At 35.6% G+C, this 20,734-nt stretch overlaps 1 protein-coding gene across 6 annotated transcripts in view; it reads right to left on the minus strand.

The window, feature by feature from the left end:
* LOC118180955 (uncharacterized) overlaps nucleotides 1-20,734 on the minus strand; it is a 196,124-nt gene that overhangs the window by 73,470 nt on the left and 101,920 nt on the right. For 5 of the 6 annotated variants that reach the window (XM_085816646.1, XM_085816644.1, XM_035350039.2 and 2 more), the window contains exon 7: nucleotides 20,004-20,064. In XM_085816646.1, coding sequence (XP_085672772.1) covers nucleotides 20,004-20,064 — 61 coding nt within the window. The remainder of the gene's footprint in view (nucleotides 1-20,003; nucleotides 20,065-20,734) is intronic. The other variant, XM_035350038.2, reaches the window with a different exon arrangement.

The following is a 20,734-nucleotide window of genomic DNA, read 5'->3' on the forward strand; positions in this document are numbered from 1 at the left end:
AGAAAACGAAGAGAAACACCGAAATTTGTTCCTGGAGATAAAGTTTGGGTCACCCTCCATCCAATCAGCAAAGGTCCACTGAAGAAAACTGCTAAATTCATGCCCAAGAGAGATGGTCCTTATGTGATAGTGACTACAAGATCTCCAACCACTTATGATATTGCCGATCCTCATGAACCAGACAAAATTCTCGGCAAGTATCATGTTTCAGCCTTGAATCCATATCAAGATCGAAATAAGTTTCAAAACACAGCTCGTGTAACTCCAGTGGTTCCCTTAAAGAACAGAGGACGCCCGAAACGTGTAATACCACCCGAATCTGCACCTGTTGCACAAGGTGCTGGTGACACTAAATTTCCTGCTTGTCAAACTGGAGCCCATCCATCTGATTCTCCGCCCGCTGCACAAAGTAGACAAATGTCAGTTCCTGACTTCTTGCCGAGACGTCTACGAAGTCAGAGGGGGAGGATGTAACAGACCTATTTAAGTGTAATTGAACTATTTTATTCACGCCATGAACTCATGAACTGTACCCGAACTATTTTATTTAAACGCCATCTCGTGGCGATATGAAAAAAAAACGTCAGTCGACCTCCAACCGCCATGATGATAGCTTACTATGTTATGTTATTCTCAATGTTTGATGTTCCATTTCGTTTATGTTTCATTTTTATATATATTTCTTTTGTTTGTAACCGTTCCTGTGTGCTCTGTTAATAAATCCTTTTAAAGCTAGCCGGCATTAGTGTCTATTGAGGAACGGCTACATCACATTGGCGCCCAACTAAATTTGAATCCAAAATGGCGCAACAAAATGTTTAGAATTTCCGTTTGGCTTTAACAAGCTCTTACTCCCGAATTTAACTTTTAGTTGCTGGAGATCGGCTCAGTTTCTTTTCAGATGTGGACTACTGGTCAAATATTCTGGAAACCAATTCTGGAATTAAAATTGCCATACCGTGCTGCTAGCACATCGAATCATCAACTGGACAATTTCAACGGAAAAGTTAAGTTTCTTTTACATTATCGTTTAATCTGAGTTTAAAGTTCTTTTAAACTGATTATTTATTATAAGCTGCTTCTTAAAGCAAATGTAAATTCCTTACTGAAATCTGATTTATTGATACTACGTAAGAGTATTAAACGAAAGCAAACGGCTTTCTGTTAACCAAACGTTATTTCTTGAATTGTAATTTGTTATTTTAAAATGTTAATGCGCATAGTAAATTAATTTGTGAATATTGTTTCACTGAATACATGTTTTGATGTTAAAGTTTGGATATATTCATGGACTTTGTTCATTAGAATTTATTAGTTTCGATTCTGACATACAGCAGCAGATGTTTCCCCCCCGCGGAAATGTTTAGACTAGCGATGATTTATGATGTGTTTACGTCAAATCTTTTATTATTTTTATTTTCTTTGAGTGCTGTTGTTCATTATTAAATGTTTTATTCTACATAAAATAAAATATTGTACTTGTAGATTTATCTTTCGACGAACATTTTGAGAAAATGATTATGGTATAATACTTTAAGAAATTACGATTGTTTTCTGAATGCATGTCTTAAAAAATATTTCTTGAAGAGAAAGAAAATACTTATGAATAAAATCGAATGACTATTTAATTAAAGTAAAAGAGTTACTAAATGTGTGTTGCTTAATTAGCTTAATATTTTGTTAGGATTAAGATTTTGAAGAATTCAGCTTAAATATAAAAGCTTATGGTAAGACATTTATGTATGTTTGGTATGTTTTGCTAAGTAGTAAACAATTTTTGAGCAATCTATTATATGTTATTTTCTTGATACAAGTTGAATTTATGAGGGCATTTTATGATATTTTTACGACTCCGAAATAATAAACTTTGTGAGTATTATTGTTTACATTTATAAATACTGTTTAATAGTGGTATATAAATGTACGAGTAACATTGTTTACATTCATACATGTTGTTTAATAGAGGTATATACATTTTACTTAAAGGTATAATTATTAATTCTAAAATACTGTATTGTGAATAAAATCGAAATAACAACAAATTCAACTTCATCTTTTCCCTCCCCCCTGACCTCTCATATAATTATGGCTTACCTTGCCAAAGCACGAAAAGAGGATTTAAAAACTCTCGCTGCAGAACTGGGTTTCACTGTAAACGACACTATGCGAATAATAGATCTTAAAGATCTTATTGTCAATTCTGACACTTATGATGAGGCTTTTACCAGGAATCTTCTGGAAACTTTAATCGAAACTAGACAACAAAAACAACGTGAAAGCAACGATCTGGAGACACGTCAAAGAAAAGAAGAAGAACTTTTATTAGAATTGGAACGTTTAAAGTTAAACCTGGCAGCTGCTAGCTCAAACCCTAACTATACCGCCTTTGCTTCAAATGCAGCTATTGGAACAAATATTCAACACCTAATCCCTAAATTTACAGGAACTTCTGACATTGCAACCTACCTGCAAATTTTTGAAAGACAATGTGAGAAAGTTAATATAAAACAAATAGATTACATCACTCATCTCCTACCTCTTCTGCCTATAGACATTTCGCAAATTATTTTAAGAGAACCAAAAGACAAATTAGAAGATTATTCTTACATCAAGAAGATTCTGCTACAAAGATTCAAATTAAATGCTGAATCATTTCGAATTAAACTTACTACACACCATAAACACCCTGGGTCTTTATGGAAAGATTTTACTTACGAATTAAACAATTCTCTCGAAGAGTGGCTCCATAGTCTCGATGTTACAGACTTTGAATCACTCAAAGACTTGGTCCTGACGGATCAGCTTAAAAGAAGAGTCAGTAGTGACGTTAAGGAGCATTTTATTGATACTTGGGGAAAAATAAAGAGTTCATCTGAATTAGTACAGAAATTGGATGATTATGAAGCTGTACGTGTTAAAAATACGAATTATAAAACTGAACTTCCTGGCAGGCGGAACTATTCTTACAAACCGACTAATCCATCCAAACACAAAGTAGAAAATCGAACAGGTGACATACAGGGAACTCATAAAACCTTTTCAAATCGTGTTCAGCAACAAACAGAGGAAAAGCGACCTCCTTTAACATGCTATGGGTGCGGAAAAACTGGTTTTATCAAGTCTAAATGTCCAGACTGTAATCCCCCAAAAGACTTCAAATTCATCAAATTTTGGCACTATCCAAATCCGATCCTGTTTATCTTCCACTCGGACTGCTGTATTTCCAATTAGTATTGGTGGTGTTTCCGGTACAGCTTTCGCCGACACTGGTGCTAGTCACTCAATTGCAAGTGAATCCCTCTATCATATTCTGCAAAAACAAGATGCAGTATTTGAAAAGACAACACTACAAGTGTCTTTCGCTGATGGTTTGGTATCTGAAAAAGAGGTACTTCGCACCGAACAAATCATTCTTCTCGAAGGCAGAGAGTTCAAAACTCCGCTCCTTGTGTTGCCTGATGCCAAAAAAAACTCGACTCTGTTAGGAACTGACTTTCTTCAAAAAGCTAAAATTGTTTTAAATCTTGCTGAGAATAAGTGGAACTTTTCTGATGAACCTCGAAGAAAATATAGCTTCGTGAAACCTCATCAATCCCAAGTACTGGAAGAAACCCCAGTTGTTGTAAACAACTGCCAACTACGAGAAAACGAAGGACAACAATTAACTACAGCCCAACGGCTTGCAACTGATGCATTGCTTAACAAATATCACACTGTCTTCAAAGTAGGGGGAGAAGCCACTAATCAAAAGCCATCTGGCTTACTTCAAACTCCAGTCTATGCTCAAAGTTTTGAGACCTTGTCAATTGATCTTTTCGGTCCCCTTCCTGAAACACCGTCTGGTGAAAAATGGATTTTTATTGTGCAGGACTGTGCCACGAAGTGGACAGAACTATTTGCTTTAAAGGAAGCCACGGCCAGAGAATGTGCCACTATTCTTTTGGAGGAAGTTGCCCTTCGATTTGGGTTATCCAGGAAAATAATAAGTGATAATGGTACCCAGTTTACTAGTGCTGTTATGCAACAACTATGCTATATCTTGAACATTGATCAAAGTCTTACTCCTGTCTATCACCCACAATCTAACCCAGTTGAAAGGTAGAATAGATTTCTGAAACCACGTTTAGCAATACTTGTTGGTAACGACCATCAGTCATGGAAGGATAAACTGCCATTAATAAGGTTTGCTTTGAATACAGCCAAATGTGATTCAACTGGACATTCTGCTGCTTTTCTTCAATTTGCACGAGAGTTACGAACCTTAGATGATGTAAAGCATGATATAAAAGCCGTAATTGAGAACGATAATTTTGTTCCCGAAATTACTCCATATTTGAAACGTTTTGCAAGAAATGTACAACAGGTACGAGAAAGAGTCGAAATGCATCAAGATAAACAGAAACGTTATGCTGACAGAAAACGAAGAGAAACACCGAAATTTGTTCCTGGAGATAAAGTTTGGGTCACCCTCCATCCAATCAGCAAAGGTCCACTGAAGAAAACTGCTAAATTCATGCCCAAGAGAGATGGTCCTTATGTGATAGTGACTACAAGATCTCCAACCACTTATGATATTGCCGATCCTCATGAACCAGACAAAATTCTCGGCAAGTATCATGTTTCAGCCTTGAATCCATATCAAGATCGAAATAAGTTTCAAAACACAGCTCGTGTAACTCCAGTGGTTCCCTTAAAGAACAGAGGACGCCCGAAACGTGTAATACCACCCGAATCTGCACCTGTTGCACAAGGTGCTGGTGACACTAAATTTCCTGCTTGTCAAACTGGAGCCCATCCATCTGATTCTCCGCCCGCTGCACAAAGTAGACAAATGTCAGTTCCTGACTTCTTGCCGAGACGTCTACGAAGTCAGAGGGGGAGGATGTAACAGACCTATTTAAGTGTAATTGAACTATTTTATTCACGCCATGAACTCATTAACTGTACCCGAACTATTTTATTTAAACGTCATCTCGTGGCGATATGAAAAAAAAAACGTTAGTCGACCTCCAACCGCCATGATGATAGCTTACTATGTTATGTTATTCTCAATGTTTGATGTTCCATTTCGTTTATGTTTCATTTTTATATATATTTCTTTTGTTTGTAACCGTTCCTGTGTGCTCTGTTAATAAATCCTTTTAAAGCTAGCCGGCATTAGTGTCTATTGAGGAACGGCTACATCACATTGGCGCCCAACTAAATTTGAATCCAAAATGGCGCAACAAAATGTTTAGAATTTCCGTTTGGCTTTAACAAGCTCTTACTCCCGAATTTAACTTTTAGTTGCTGGAGATCGGCTCAGTTTCTTTTCAGGTGTGGACTACTGGTCAAATATTCTGGAAACCAATTCTGGAATTAAAATTGCCATACCGTGCTGCTAGCACATCGAATCATCAACTGGACAATTTCAACGGAAAAGTTAAGTTTCTTTTACATTATCGTTTAATCTGAGTTTAAAGTTCTTTTAAACTGATTATTTATTATAAGCTGCTTCTTAAAGCAAATGTAAATTCCTTACTGAAATCTGATTTATTGATACTACGTAAGAGTATTAAACGAAAGCAAACGGCTTTCTGTTAACCAAACGTTATTTCTTGAATTGTAATTTGTTATTTTAAAATGTTAATGCGCATAGTAAATTAATTTGTGAATATTGTTTCACTGAATACATGTTTTGATGTTAAAGTTTGGATATATTCATGGACTTTGTTCATTAGAATTTATTAGTTTCGATTCTGACATACAGCAGCAGATGTTTCCCCCCCGCGGAAATGTTTAGACTAGCGATGATTTATGATGTGTTTACGTCAAATCTTTTATTATTTTTATTTTCTTTGAGTGCTGTTGTTCATTATTAAATGTTTTATTCTACATAAAATAAAATATTGTACTTGTAGATTTATCTTTCGACGAACATTTTGAGAAAATGATTATGGTATAATACTTTAAGAAATTACGATTGTTTTCTGAATGCATGTCTTAAAAAATATTTCTTGAAGAGAAAGAAAATACTTATGAATAAAATCGAATGACTATTTAATTAAAGTAAAAGAGTTACTAAATGTGTGTTGCTTAATTAGCTTAATATTTTGTTAGGATTAAGATTTTGAAGAATTCAGCTTAAATATAAAAGCTTATGGTAAGACATTTCTGTATGTTTGGTATGTTTTGCTAAGTAGTAAACAATTTTTGAGCAATCTATTATATGTTATTTTCTTGATACAAGTTGAATTTATGAGGGCATTTTATGATATTTTTACGACTCCGAAATAATAAACTTTGTGAGTATTATTGTTTACATTTATAAATACTGTTTAATAGTGGTATATAAATGTACGAGTAACATTCTTTACATTCATACATGTTGTTTAATAGAGGTATATACATTTTACTTAAAGGTATAATTATTAATTCTAAAATACTGTATTGTGAATAAAATCGAAATAACAACAAATTCAACTTCATCTTTTCCCTCCCCCCTGACCTCTCATATAATTATGGCTTACCTTGCCAAAGCACGAAAAGAGGATTTAAAAACTCTCGCTGCAGAACTGGGTTTCACTGTAAACGACACTATGCGAATAATAGATCTTAAAGATCTTATTGTCAATTCTGACACTTATGATGAGGCTTTTACCAGGAATCTTCTGGAAACTTTAATCGAAACTAGACAACAAAAACAACGTGAAAGCAACGATCTGGAGACACGTCAAAGAAAAGAAGAAGAACTTTTATTAGAATTGGAACGTTTAAAGTTAAACCTGGCAGCTGCTAGCTCAAACCCTAACTATACCGCCTTTGCTTCAAATGCAGCTATTGGAACAAATATTCAACACCTAATCCCTAAATTTACAGGAACTTCTGACATTGCAACCTACCTGCAAATTTTTGAAAGACAATGTGAGAAAGTTAATATAAAACAAATAGATTACATCACTCATCTCCTACCTCTTCTGCCTATAGACATTTCGCAAATTATTTTAAGAGAACCAAAAGACAAATTAGAAGATTATTCTTACATCAAGAAGATTCTGCTACAAAGATTCAAATTAAATGCTGAATCATTTCGAATTAAACTTACTACACACCATAAACACCCTGGGTCTTCATGGAAAGATTTTACTTACGAATTAAACAATTATCTCGAAGAGTGGCTCCATAGTCTCGATGTTACAGACTTTGAATCACTCAAAGACTTGGTCCTGACGGATCAGCTTAAAAGAAGAGTCAGTAGTGACGTTAAGGAGCATTTTATTGATACTTGGGGAAAAATAAAGAGTTCATCTGAATTAGTACAGAAATTGGATGATTATGAAGCTGTACGTGTTAAAAATACGAATTATAAAACTGAACTTCCTGGCAGGCGGAACTATTCTTACAAACCGACTAATCCATCCAAACACAAAGTAGAAAATCGAACAGGTGACATACAGGGAACTCATAAAACCTTTTCAAATCGTGTTCAGCAACAAACAGAGGAAAAGCGACCTCCTTTAACATGCTATGGGTGCGGAAAAACTGGTTTTATCAAGTCTAAATGTCCAGACTGTAATCCCCCAAAAGACTTCAAATTCATCAAATTTTGGCACTATCCAAATCCGATCCTGTTTATCTTCCACTCGGACTGCTGTATTTCCAATTAGTATTGGTGGTGTTTCCGGTACAGCTTTCGCCGACACTGGTGCTAGTCACTCAATTGCAAGTGAATCCCTCTATCATATTCTGCAAAAACAAGATGCAGTATTTGAAAAGACAACACTACAAGTGTCTTTCGCTGATGGTTTGGTATCTGAAAAAGAGGTACTTCGCACCGAACAAATCATTCTTCTCGAAGGCAGAGAGTTCAAAACTCCGCTCCTTGTGTTGCCTGATGCCAAAAAAAACTCGACTCTGTTAGGAACTGACTTTCTTCAAAAAGCTAAAATTGTTTTAAATCTTGCTGAGAATAAGTGGAACTTTTCTGATGAACCTCGAAGAAAATATAGCTTCGTGAAACCTCATCAATCCCAAGTACTGGAAGAAACCCCAGTTGTTGTAAACAACTGCCAACTACGAGAAAACGAAGGACAACAATTAACTACAGCCCAACGGCTTGCAACTGATGCATTGCTTAACAAATATCACACTGTCTTCAAAGTAGGGGGAGAAGCCACTAAACAAAAGCCATCTGGCTTACTTCAAACTCCAGTCTATGCTCAAAGTTTTGAGACCTTTTCAATTGATCTTTTCGGTCCCCTTCCTGAAACACCGTCTGGTGAAAAATGGATTTTTATTGTGCAGGACTGTGCCACGAAGTGGACAGAACTATTTGCTTTAAAGGAAGCCACGGCCAGAGAATGTGCCACTATTCTTTTGGAGGAAGTTGCCCTTCGATTTGGGTTATCCAGGAAAATAATAAGTGATAATGGTACCCAGTTTACTAGTTATGCAACAACTATGCTATATCTTGAACATTGATCAAAGTCTTACTCCTGTCTATCACCCACAATCTAACCCAGTTGAAAGGAAGAATAGATATCTGAAACCACGTTTAGCAATACTTGTTGGTAACGACCATCAGTCATGGAAGGATAAACTGCCATTAATAAGGTTTGCTTTGAATACAGCCAAATGTGATTCAACTGGACATTCTGCTGCTTTTCTTCAATTTGCACGAGAGTTAGGAACCTTAGATGATGTAAAGCATGATATAAAAGCCGTAATTGAGAACGATAATTTTGTTCCCGAAATTACTCCATATTTGAAACGTTTTGCAAGAAATGTACAACAGGTACGAGAAAGAGTCGAAATGCATCAAGATAAACAGAAACGTTATGCTGACAGAAAACGAAGAGAAACACCGAAATTTGTTCCTGGAGATAAAGTTTGGGTCACCCTCCATCCAATCAGCAAAGGTCCACTGAAGAAAACTGCTAAATTCATGCCCAAGAGAGATGGTCCTTATGTGATAGTGACTACAAGATCTCCAACCACTTATGATATTGCCGATCCTCATGAACCAGACAAAATTCTCGGCAAGTATCATGTTTCAGCCTTGAATCCATATCAAGATCGAAATAAGTTTCAAAACACAGCTCGTGTAACTCCAGTGGTTCCCTTAAAGAACAGAAGACGCCCGAAACGTGTAATACCACCCGAATCTGCACCTGTTGCACAAGGTGCTGGTGACACTAAATTTCCTGCTTGTCAAACTGGAGCCCATCCATCTGATTCTCCGCCCGCTGCACAAAGTAGACAAATGTCAGTTCCTGACTTCTTGCCGAGACGTCTACGAAGTCAGAGGGGGAGGATGTAACAGACCTATTTAAGTGTAATTGAACTATTTTATTCACGCCATGAACTCATGAACTGTACCCGAACTATTTTATTTAAACGTCATCTCGTGGCGATATGAAAAAAAAAACGTCAGTCGACCTCCAACCGCCATGATGATAGCTTACTATGTTATGTTATTCTCAATGTTTGATGTTCCATTTCGTTTATGTTTCATTTTTATATATATTTCTTTTGTTTGTAACCGTTCCTGTGTGCTCTGTTAATAAATCCTTTTAAAGCTAGCCGGCATTAGTGTCTATTGAGGAACGGCTACATCACATTGGCGCCCAACTAAATTTGAATCCAAAATGGCGCAACAAAATGTTTAGAATTTCCGTTTGGCTTTAACAAGCTCTTACTCCCGAATTTAACTTTTAGTTGCTGGAGATCGGCTCAGTTTCTTTTCAGGTGTGGACTACTGGTCAAATATTCTGGAAACCAATTCTGGAATTAAAATTGCCATACCGTGCTGCTAGCACATCGAATCATCAACTGGACAATTTCAACGGAAAAGTTAAGTTTCTTTTACATTATCGTTTAATCTGAGTTTAAAGTTCTTTTAAACTGATTATTTATTATAAGCTGCTTCTTAAAGCAAATGTAAATTCCTTACTGAAATCTGATTTATTGATACTACGTAAGAGTATTAAACGAAAGCAAACGGCTTTCTGTTAACCAAACGTTATTTCTTGAATTGTAATTTGTTATTTTAAAATGTTAATGCGCATAGTAAATTAATTTGTGAATATTGTTTCACTGAATACATGTTTTGATGTTAAAGTTTGGATATATTCATGGACTTTGTTCATTAGAATTTATTAGTTTCGATTCTGACATACAGCAGCAGATGTTTCCCCCCCGCGGAAATGTTTAGACTAGCGATGATTTATGATGTGTTTACGTCAAATCTTTTATTATTTTTATTTTCTTTGAGTGCTGTTGTTCATTATTAAATGTTTTATTCTACATAAAATAAAATATTGTACTTGTAGATTTATCTTTCGACGAACATTTTGAGAAAATGATTATGGTATAATACTTTAAGAAATTACGATTGTTTTCTGAATGCATGTCTTAAAAAATATTTCTTGAAGAGAAAGAAAATACTTATGAATAAAATCGAATGACTATTTAATTAAAGTAAAAGAGTTACTAAATGTGTGTTGCTTAATTAGCTTAATATTTTGTTAGGATTAAGATTTTGAAGAATTCAGCTTAAATATAAGAGCTTATGGTAAGACATTTCTGTATGTTTGGTATGTTTTGCTAAGTAGTAAACAATTTTTGAGCAATCTATTATATGTTATTTTCTTGATACAAGTTGAATTTATGAGGGCATTTTATGATATTTTTACGACTCCGAAATAATAAACTTTGTGAGTATTATTGTTTACATTTATAAATACTGTTTAATAGTGGTATATAAATGTACGAGTAACATTGTTTACATTCATACATGTTGTTTAATAGAGGTATATACATTTTACTTAAAGGTATAATTATTAATTCTAAAATACTGTATTGTGAATAAAATCGAAATAACAACAAATTCAACTTCATCTTTTCCCTCCCCCCTGACCTCTCATATAATTATGGCTTACCTTGCCAAAGCACGAAAAGAGGATTTAAAAACTCTCGCTGCAGAACTGGGTTTCACTGTAAACGACACTATGCGAATAATAGATCTTAAAGATCTTATTGTCAATTCTGACACTTATGATGAGGCTTTTACCAGGAATCTTCTGGAAACTTTAATCGAAACTAGACAACAAAAACAACGTGAAAGCAACGATCTGGAGACACGTCAAAGAAAAGAAGAAGAACTTTTATTAGAATTGGAACGTTTAAAGTTAAACCTGGCAGCTGCTAGCTCAAACCCTAACTAAACCGCCTTTGCTTCAAATGCAGCTATTGGAACAAATATTCAACACCTAATCCCTAAATTTACAGGAACTTCTGACATTGCAACCTACCTGCAAATTTTTGAAAGACAATGTGAGAAAGTTAATATAAAACAAATAGATTACATCACTCATCTCCTACCTCTTCTGCCTATAGACATTTCGCAAATTATTTTAAGAGAACCAAAAGACAAATTAGAAGATTATTCTTACATCAAGAAGATTCTGCTACAAAGATTCAAATTAAATGCTGAATCATTTCGAATTAAACTTACTACACACCATAAACACCCTGGGTCTTTATGGAAAGATTTTACTTACGAATTAAACAATTCTCTCGAAGAGTGGCTCCATAGTCTCGATGTTACAGACTTTGAATCACTCAAAGACTTGGTCCTGACGGATCAGCTTAAAAGAAGAGTCAGTAGTGACGTTAAGGAGCATTTTATTGATACTTGGGGAAAAATAAAGAGTTCATCTGAATTAGTACAGAAATTGGATGATTATGAAGCTGTACGTGTTAAAAATACGAATTATAAAACTGAACTTCCTGGCAGGCGGAACTATTCTTACAAACCGACTAATCCATCCAAACACAAAGTAGAAAATCGAACAGGTGACATACAGGGAACTCATAAAACCTTTTCAAATCGTGTTCAGCAACAAACAGAGGAAAAGCGACCTCCTTTAACATGCTATGGGTGCGGAAAAACTGGTTTTATCAAGTCTAAATGTCCAGACTGTAATCCCCCAAAAGACTTCAAATTCATCAAATTTTGGCACTATCCAAATCCGATCCTGTTTATCTTCCACTCGGACTGCTGTATTTCCAATTAGTATTGGTGGTGTTTCCGGTACAGCTTTCGCCGACACTGGTGCTAGTCACTCAATTGCAAGTGAATCCCTCTATCATATTCTGCAAAAACAAGATGCAGTATTTGAAAAGACAACACTACAAGTGTCTTTCGCTGATGGTTTGGTATCTGAAAAAGAGGTACTTCGCACCGAACAAATCATTCTTCTCGAAGGCAGAGAGTTCAAAACTCCGCTCCTTGTGTTGCCTGATGCCAAAAAAAACTCGACTCTGTTAGGAACTGACTTTCTTCAAAAAGCTAAAATTGTTTTAAATCTTGCTGAGAATAAGCGGAACTTTTCTGATGAACCTCGAAGAAAATATAGCTTCGTGAAACCTCATCAATCCCAAGTACTGGAAGAAACCCCAGTTGTTGTAAACAACTGCCAACTACGAGAAAACGAAGGACAACAATTAACTACAGCCCAACGGCTTGCAACTGATGCATTGCTTAACAAATATCACACTGTCTTCAAAGTAGGGGGAGAAGCCACTAAACAAAAGCCATCTGGCTTACTTCAAACTCCAGTCTATGCTCAAAGTTTTGAGACCTTTTCAATTGATCTTTTCGGTCCCCTTCCTGAAACACCGTCTGGTGAAAAATGGATTTTTATTGTGCAGGACTGTGCCACGAAGTGGACAGAACTATTTGCTTTAAAGGAAGCCACGGCCAGAGAATGTGCCACTATTCTTTTGGAGGAAGTTGCCCTTCGATTTGGGTTATCCAGGAAAATAATAAGTGATAATGGTACCCAGTTTACTAGTTATGCAACAACTATGCTATATCTTGAACATTGATCAAAGTCTTACTCCTGTCTATCACCCACAATCTAACCCAGTTGAAAGGAAGAATAGATATCTGAAACCACGTTTAGCAATACTTGTTGGTAACGACCATCAGTCATGGAAGGATAAACTGCCATTAATAAGGTTTGCTTTGAATACAGCCAAATGTGATTCAACTGGACATTCTGCTGCTTTTCTTCAATTTGCACGAGAGTTAGGAACCTTAGATGATGTAAAGCATGATATAAAAGCCGTAATTGAGAACGATAATTTTGTTCCCGAAATTACTCCATATTTGAAACGTTTTGCAAGAAATGTACAACAGGTACGAGAAAGAGTCGAAATGCATCAAGATAAACAGAAACGTTATGCTGACAGAAAACGAAGAGAAACACCGAAATTTGTTCCTGGAGATAAAGTTTGGGTCACCCTCCATCCAATCAGCAAAGGTCCACTGAAGAAAACTGCTAAATTCATGCCCAAGAGAGATGGTCCTTATGTGATAGTGACTACAAGATCTCCAACCACTTATGATATTGCCGATCCTCATGAACCAGACAAAATTCTCGGCAAGTATCATGTTTCAGCCTTGAATCCATATCAAGATCGAAATAAGTTTCAAAACACAGCTCGTGTAACTCCAGTGGTTCCCTTAAAGAACAGAAGACGCCCGAAACGTGTAATACCACCCGAATCTGCACCTGTTGCACAAGGTGCTGGTGACACTAAATTTCCTGCTTGTCAAACTGGAGCCCATCCATCTGATTCTCCGCCCGCTGCACAAAGTAGACAAATGTCAGTTCCTGACTTCTTGCCGAGACGTCTACGAAGTCAGAGGGGGAGGATGTAACAGACCTATTTAAGTGTAATTGAACTATTTTATTCACGCCATGAACTCATGAACTGTACCCGAACTATTTTATTTAAACGTCATCTCGTGGCGATATGAAAAAAAAAACGTCAGTCGACCTCCAACCGCCATGATGATAGCTTACTATGTTATGTTATTCTCAATGTTTGATGTTCCATTTCGTTTATGTTTCATTTTTATATATATTTCTTTTGTTTGTAACCGTTCCTGTGTGCTCTGTTAATAAATCCTTTTAAAGCTAGCCGGCATTAGTGTCTATTGAGGAACGGCTACATCACATTGGCGCCCAACTAAATTTGAATCCAAAATGGCGCAACAAAATGTTTAGAATTTCCGTTTGGCTTTAACAAGCTCTTACTCCCGAATTTAACTTTTAGTTGCTGGAGATCGGCTCAGTTTCTTTTCAGGTGTGGACTACTGGTCAAATATTCTGGAAACCAATTCTGGAATTAAAATTGCCATACCGTGCTGCTAGCACATCGAATCATCAACTGGACAATTTCAACGGAAAAGTTAAGTTTCTTTTACATTATCGTTTAATCTGAGTTTAAAGTTCTTTTAAACTGATTATTTATTATAAGCTGCTTCTTAAAGCAAATGTAAATTCCTTACTGAAATCTGATTTATTGATACTACGTAAGAGTATTAAACGAAAGCAAACGGCTTTCTGTTAACCAAACGTTATTTCTTGAATTGTAATTTGTTATTTTAAAATGTTAATGCGCATAGTAAATTAATTTGTGAATATTGTTTCACTGAATACATGTTTTGATGTTAAAGTTTGGATATATTCATGGACTTTGTTCATTAGAATTTATTAGTTTCGATTCTGACATACAGCAGCAGATGTTTCCCCCCCGCGGAAATGTTTAGACTAGCGATGATTTATGATGTGTTTACGTCAAATCTTTTATTATTTTTATTTTCTTTGAGTGCTGTTGTTCATTATTAAATGTTTTATTCTACATAAAATAAAATATTGTACTTGTAGATTTATCTTTCGACGAACATTTTGAGAAAATGATTATGGTATAATACTTTAAGAAATTACGATTGTTTTCTGAATGCATGTCTTAAAAAATATTTCTTGAAGAGAAAGAAAATACTTATGAATAAAATCGAATGACTATTTAATTAAAGTAAAAGAGTTACTAAATGTGTGTTGCTTAATTAGCTTAATATTTTGTTAGGATTAAGATTTTGAAGAATTCAGCTTAAATATAAGAGCTTATGGTAAGACATTTCTGTATGTTTGGTATGTTTTGCTAAGTAGTAAACAATTTTTGAGCAATCTATTATATGTTATTTTCTTGATACAAGTTGAATTTATGAGGGCATTTTATGATATTTTTACGACTCCGAAATAATAAACTTTGTGAGTATTATTGTTTACATTTATAAATACTGTTTAATAGTGGTATATAAATGTACGAGTAACATTGTTTACATTCATACATGTTGTTTAATAGAGGTATATACATTTTACTTAAAGGTATAATTATTAATTCTAAAATACTGTATTGTGAATAAAATCGAAATAACAACAAATTCAACTTCATCTTTTCCCTCCCCCCTGACCTCTCATATAATTATGGCTTACCTTGCCAAAGCACGAAAAGAGGATTTAAAAACTCTCGCTGCAGAACTGGGTTTCACTGTAAACGACACTATGCGAATAATAGATCTTAAAGATCTTATTGTCAATTCTGACACTTATGATGAGGCTTTTACCAGGAATCTTCTGGAAACTTTAATCGAAACTAGACAACAAAAACAACGTGAAAGCAACGATCTGGAGACACGTCAAAGAAAAGAAGAAGAACTTTTATTAGAATTGGAACGTTTAAAGTTAAACCTGGCAGCTGCTAGCTCAAACCCTAACTAAACCGCCTTTGCTTCAAATGCAGCTATTGGAACAAATATTCAACACCTAATCCCTAAATTTACAGGAACTTCTGACATTGCAACCTACCTGCAAATTTTTGAAAGACAATGTGAGAAAGTTAATATAAAACAAATAGATTACATCACTCATCTCCTACCTCTTCTGCCTATAGACATTTCGCAAATTATTTTAAGAGAACCAAAAGACAAATTAGAAGATTATTCTTACATCAAGAAGATTCTGCTACAAAGATTCAAATTAAATGCTGAATCATTTCGAATTAAACTTACTACACACCATAAACACCCTGGGTCTTTATGGAAAGATTTTACTTACGAATTAAACAATTCTCTCGAAGAGTGGCTCCATAGTCTCGATGTTACAGACTTTGAATCACTCAAAGACTTGGTCCTGACGGATCAGCTTAAAAGAAGAGTCAGTAGTGACGTTAAGGAGCATTTTATTGATACTTGGGGAAAAATAAAGAGTTCATCTGAATTAGTACAGAAATTGGATGATTATGAAGCTGTACGTGTTAAAAATACGAATTATAAAACTGAACTTCCTGGCAGGCGGAACTATTCTTACAAACCGACTAATCCATCCAAACACAAAGTAGAAAATCGAACAGGTGACATACAGGGAACTCATAAAACCTTTTCAAATCGTGTTCAGCAACAAACAGAGGAAAAGCGACCTCCTTTAACATGCTATGGGTGCGGAAAAACTGGTTTTATCAAGTCTAAATGTCCAGACTGTAATCCCCCAAAAGACTTCAAATTCATCAAATTTTGGCACTATCCAAATCCGATCCTGTTTATCTTCCACTCGGACTGCTGTATTTCCAATTAGTATTGGTGGTGTTTCCGGTACAGCTTTCGCCGACACTGGTGCTAGTCACTCAATTGCAAGTGAATCCCTCTATCATATTCTGCAAAAACAAGATGCAGTATTTGAAAAGACAACACTACAAGTGTCTTTCGCTGATGGTTTGGTATCTGAAAAAGAGGTACTTCGCACCGAACAAATCATTCTTCTCGAAGGCAGAGAGTTCAAAACTCCGCTCCTTGTGTTGCCTGATGCCAAAAAAAACTCGACTCTGTTAGGAACTGACTTTCTTCAAAAAGCTAAAATTGTTTTAAATCTTGCTGAGAATAAGCGGAACTTTTCTGATGAACCTCGAAGAAAATATAGCTTCGTGAAACCTCATCAATCCCAAGTACTGGAAGAAACCCCAGTTGTTGTAAACAACTGCCAACTACGAGAAAACGAAGGACAACAATTAACTACAGCCCAACGGCTTGCAACTGATGCATTGCTTAACAAATATCACACTGTCTTCAAAGTAGGGGGAGAAGCCACTAATCAAAAGCCATCTGGCTTACTTCAAACTCCAGTCTATGCTCAAAGTTTTGAGACCTTGTCAATTGATCTTTTCGGTCCCCTTCCTGAAACACCGTCTGGTGAAAAATGGATTTTTATTATGCAGGACTGTGCCACGAAGTGGACAGAACTATTTGCTTTAAAGGAAGCCACGGCCAGAGAATGTGCCACTATTCTTTTGGAGGAAGTTGCCCTTCGATTTGGGTTATCCAGGAAAATAATAAGTGATAATGGTACCCAGTTTACTAGTGCTGTTATGCAACAACTATGCTATATCTTGAACATTGATCAAAGTCTTACTCCTGTCTATCACCCACAATCTAACCCAGTTGAAATGAAGAATAGAGATCTGAAACCACGTTTAGCAATACTTGTTGGTAACGACCATCAGTCATGGAAGGATAAACTGCCATTAATAAGGTTTGCTTTGAATACAGCCAAATGTGATTCAACTGGACATTCTGCTGCTTTTCTTCAATTTGCACGAGAGTTACGAACCTTAGATGATGTAAAGCATGATATAAAAGCCGTAATTGAGAACGATAATTTTGTTCCCGAAATTACTCCATATTTGAAACGTTTTGCAAGAAATGTACAACAGGTACGAGAAAGAGTCGAAATGCATCAAGATAAACAGAAACGTTATGCTGACAGAAAACGAAGAGAAACACCGAAATTTGTTCCTGGAGATAAAGTTTGGGTCACCCTCCATCCAATCAGCAAAGGTCCACTGAAGAAAACTGCTAAATTCATGCCCAAGAGAGATGGTCCTTATGTGATAGTGACTACAAGATCTCCAACCACTTATGATATTGCCGATCCTCATGAACCAGACAAAATTCTCGGCAAGTATCATGTTTCAGCCTTGAATCCATATCAAGATCGAAATAAGTTTCAAAACACAGCTCGTGTAACTCCAGTGGTTCCCTTAAAGAACAGAGGACGCCCGAAACGTGTAATACCACCCGAATCTGCACCTGTTGCACAAGGTGCTGGTGACACTAAATTTCCTGCTTGTCAAACTGGAGCCCATCCATCTGATTCTCCGCCCGCTGCACAAAGTAGACAAATGTCAGTTCCTGACTTCTTGCCGAGACGTCTACGAAGTCAGAGGGGGAGGATGTAACAGACCTATTTAAGTGTAATTGAACTATTTTATTCACGCCATGAACTCATGAACTGTACCCGAACTATTTTATTTAAACGCCATCTCGTGGCGATATGAAAAAAAAACGTCAGTCGACCTCCAACCGCCATGATGATAGCTTACTATGTTATGTTATTCTCAATGTTTGATGTTCCATTTCGTTTATGTTTCATTTTTATATATATTTCTTTTGTTTGTAACCGTTCCTGTGTGCTCTGTTAATAAATCCTTTTAAAGCTAGCCGGCATTAGTGTCTATTGAGGAACGGCTACATCACAATATTGATATTTTCATGCATAAGTTGAGATCCTCTGATAATTTTTTTATTACTTAAAGTTTGGGATTCAGCTTACTTACATGTTCAAAAGGATTTATGAATGATTCGATCACATGTATGATATGATGATTCAAACAATTTAAATTTATTTAAAAGCTATTTAATTCTGATATACACACTAATTAAATATAATATCGGCATTCGAATTTTAATTTTCCAGCAGTTTTCAGAAGTCTCTATTAAAGGCGAGAATGGATGAATATCACTGTTCTCCATTTCACCTTTAACATCGTTCTGATCTATTTCTTAAATAATATCATCTTCAATATTTTTCATAACTTTGGTCAAAATCAGCAGAATACGCAATTCGTTTTTTTTTTTTAAAGTTATTACTCGTTATAAAAGAGAAATAAGGAATTTCTTCTTTTACTCGTAACTGCGAGAGAGCAACTGCAGAGAAAATGCATTGTATTTGTCTCAGAATGATAAGCAAAACTGAGATACGAAAAGTGACTTATTATAACGCCACTCTATTTGCAGTGTTAGAAATGATAAGCATATCGTTATGCTGTGAGAAATAAGAAAGGAAAAATATTGGCGCGAAAACTGTCGTTTCATTCTGCAATGCTTTCAACTCATTTTTGCAATGGGTCTCTTAGCGGCCGAGCGGCAAAGTCGCTGAACACTGGTAGTTCGGTCCGAGTTTCGAATCCCGAGAAAAGCTGGCTGCATGGGCGTTTTCATGATTTTCCCCATGTATAACGTGCATACGAGCGTTTTCGTATGGAAGCTGAATGTGAATTCACACTCTTAAGCTTGTATCTAACAAAGAAGGTTTTCCAACCTTGAACTCTCAATTTTGCTAAAAAAATATATGTATAAATTTATTTATTTAACAAGAAATGCATAACAGTCAAAGAATTTGCTAATATTTTATAAAATATCCGAAATAAAATGATAATATAGAATTTTTGATTGCCAATGGTGAACTTTCTAACGAACTTGATCACCAATAACAAACTTTTAAAATTTCATGAAATATCTAAAACGGCGCTACATCGAAAACTACGGATGGATTTTTATATTTTTCCAATTTCTCATTCACACGCCTTATATTCCTTTACTATTTTTAACACTTCAAAAAGCTGTAATGCTTTTCAACAGCCACGAAATCCTGACCGTTGAAAATAAAGATATAAAACACAAGTATGTTGTTGCTAATTTTCATTGAAATTTGTAAAACCAATTTCAGGCATGCACAAATAAATAAATATGTGGAAACTCAAATGAAGTTTTACAATTACTATCATTTGCAAAACAAGCATGAAAACTTGCATGCATTTAGTTCATATGTTCTTGCATGCATTTGGTTCGTAAGTTCACATGGCAAATGAAACTAGTTTTAATATTCCAAATATAAGGAAGATTTACCGATTTTCACCATGCATCTATTAAAGTGCTGCGCTGTATCAAACCGAACGTGCAAATTTGTGCTAAGAGTAAATTCGTGTGCCGTGTGAAACAGAGTGCTAGACAAAAGCCAAACTTGGAGACTGCCACAAATCAGAAGAGATTTGGGTACCTGTGTGAGATAGATATGACCCACCATTGTTAATGTCTCGGCCGAAAGGATAAAGCTCCCTCTGAAAGAAAAGAACGTGTTAAACTTCAGTTATCAGAATAAAAAATTAATATCAATTTTTTATACAATTATAGCATTTAATTTTCGATAAAACTGCATTCAAAGATACTGTATCAGAAAAACTTAACTTCCTGTGTGAAATATGAGCGCTTTGTGATGTTTATCTATTTATTTTTAAATACTAGTTCATTTTAAGCTAGTACTTTCCTATTATTCTCTTTTTACCTACGCTTTTCATGTTAGAATGTAAATGAGATTGCGAGAGTTAATTCAGACTAAGGTAGAATGAAGTGCTATGTAAGCAAGAGTTTCGGAAGTTAGTTTTAGTGTGTGTCTGCCTATTCCAGGCCACGTTGTGCTGTGATTATTAGACACTTGCGTTAGCGGCGTTGAGTATTCTAGCCATTAAGCTTTGTTTCGCCGGTTTACTACAAACCATATCTCTTCCTCCGCGTTAAAGTATTCTGTGAGCCGTTATAGGCTAATTTACCACATGTTGAAATTATTAGTTATTACGTTATTCTGTTAAGCCAGAAGTGATTGGCTTCTTGTAACCCAAGTTGGGTCACTTGTTAATTTTATGGCTGAACAAAAGATTCTCATACGCTCTTCTTCCGATTTCTGTTTTGTTTCACAAAGCTAAAAGAAAATTCCTCAATAGTCCTTTTAAA

Source organism: Stegodyphus dumicola, chromosome 5 (genome assembly GCF_044657685.1).
Source record: "Stegodyphus dumicola isolate Sdum_Otavi_A_Nest chromosome 5, ASM4465768v1".
Taxonomy (NCBI): Eukaryota; Metazoa; Arthropoda; class Arachnida; order Araneae; family Eresidae; genus Stegodyphus; species Stegodyphus dumicola.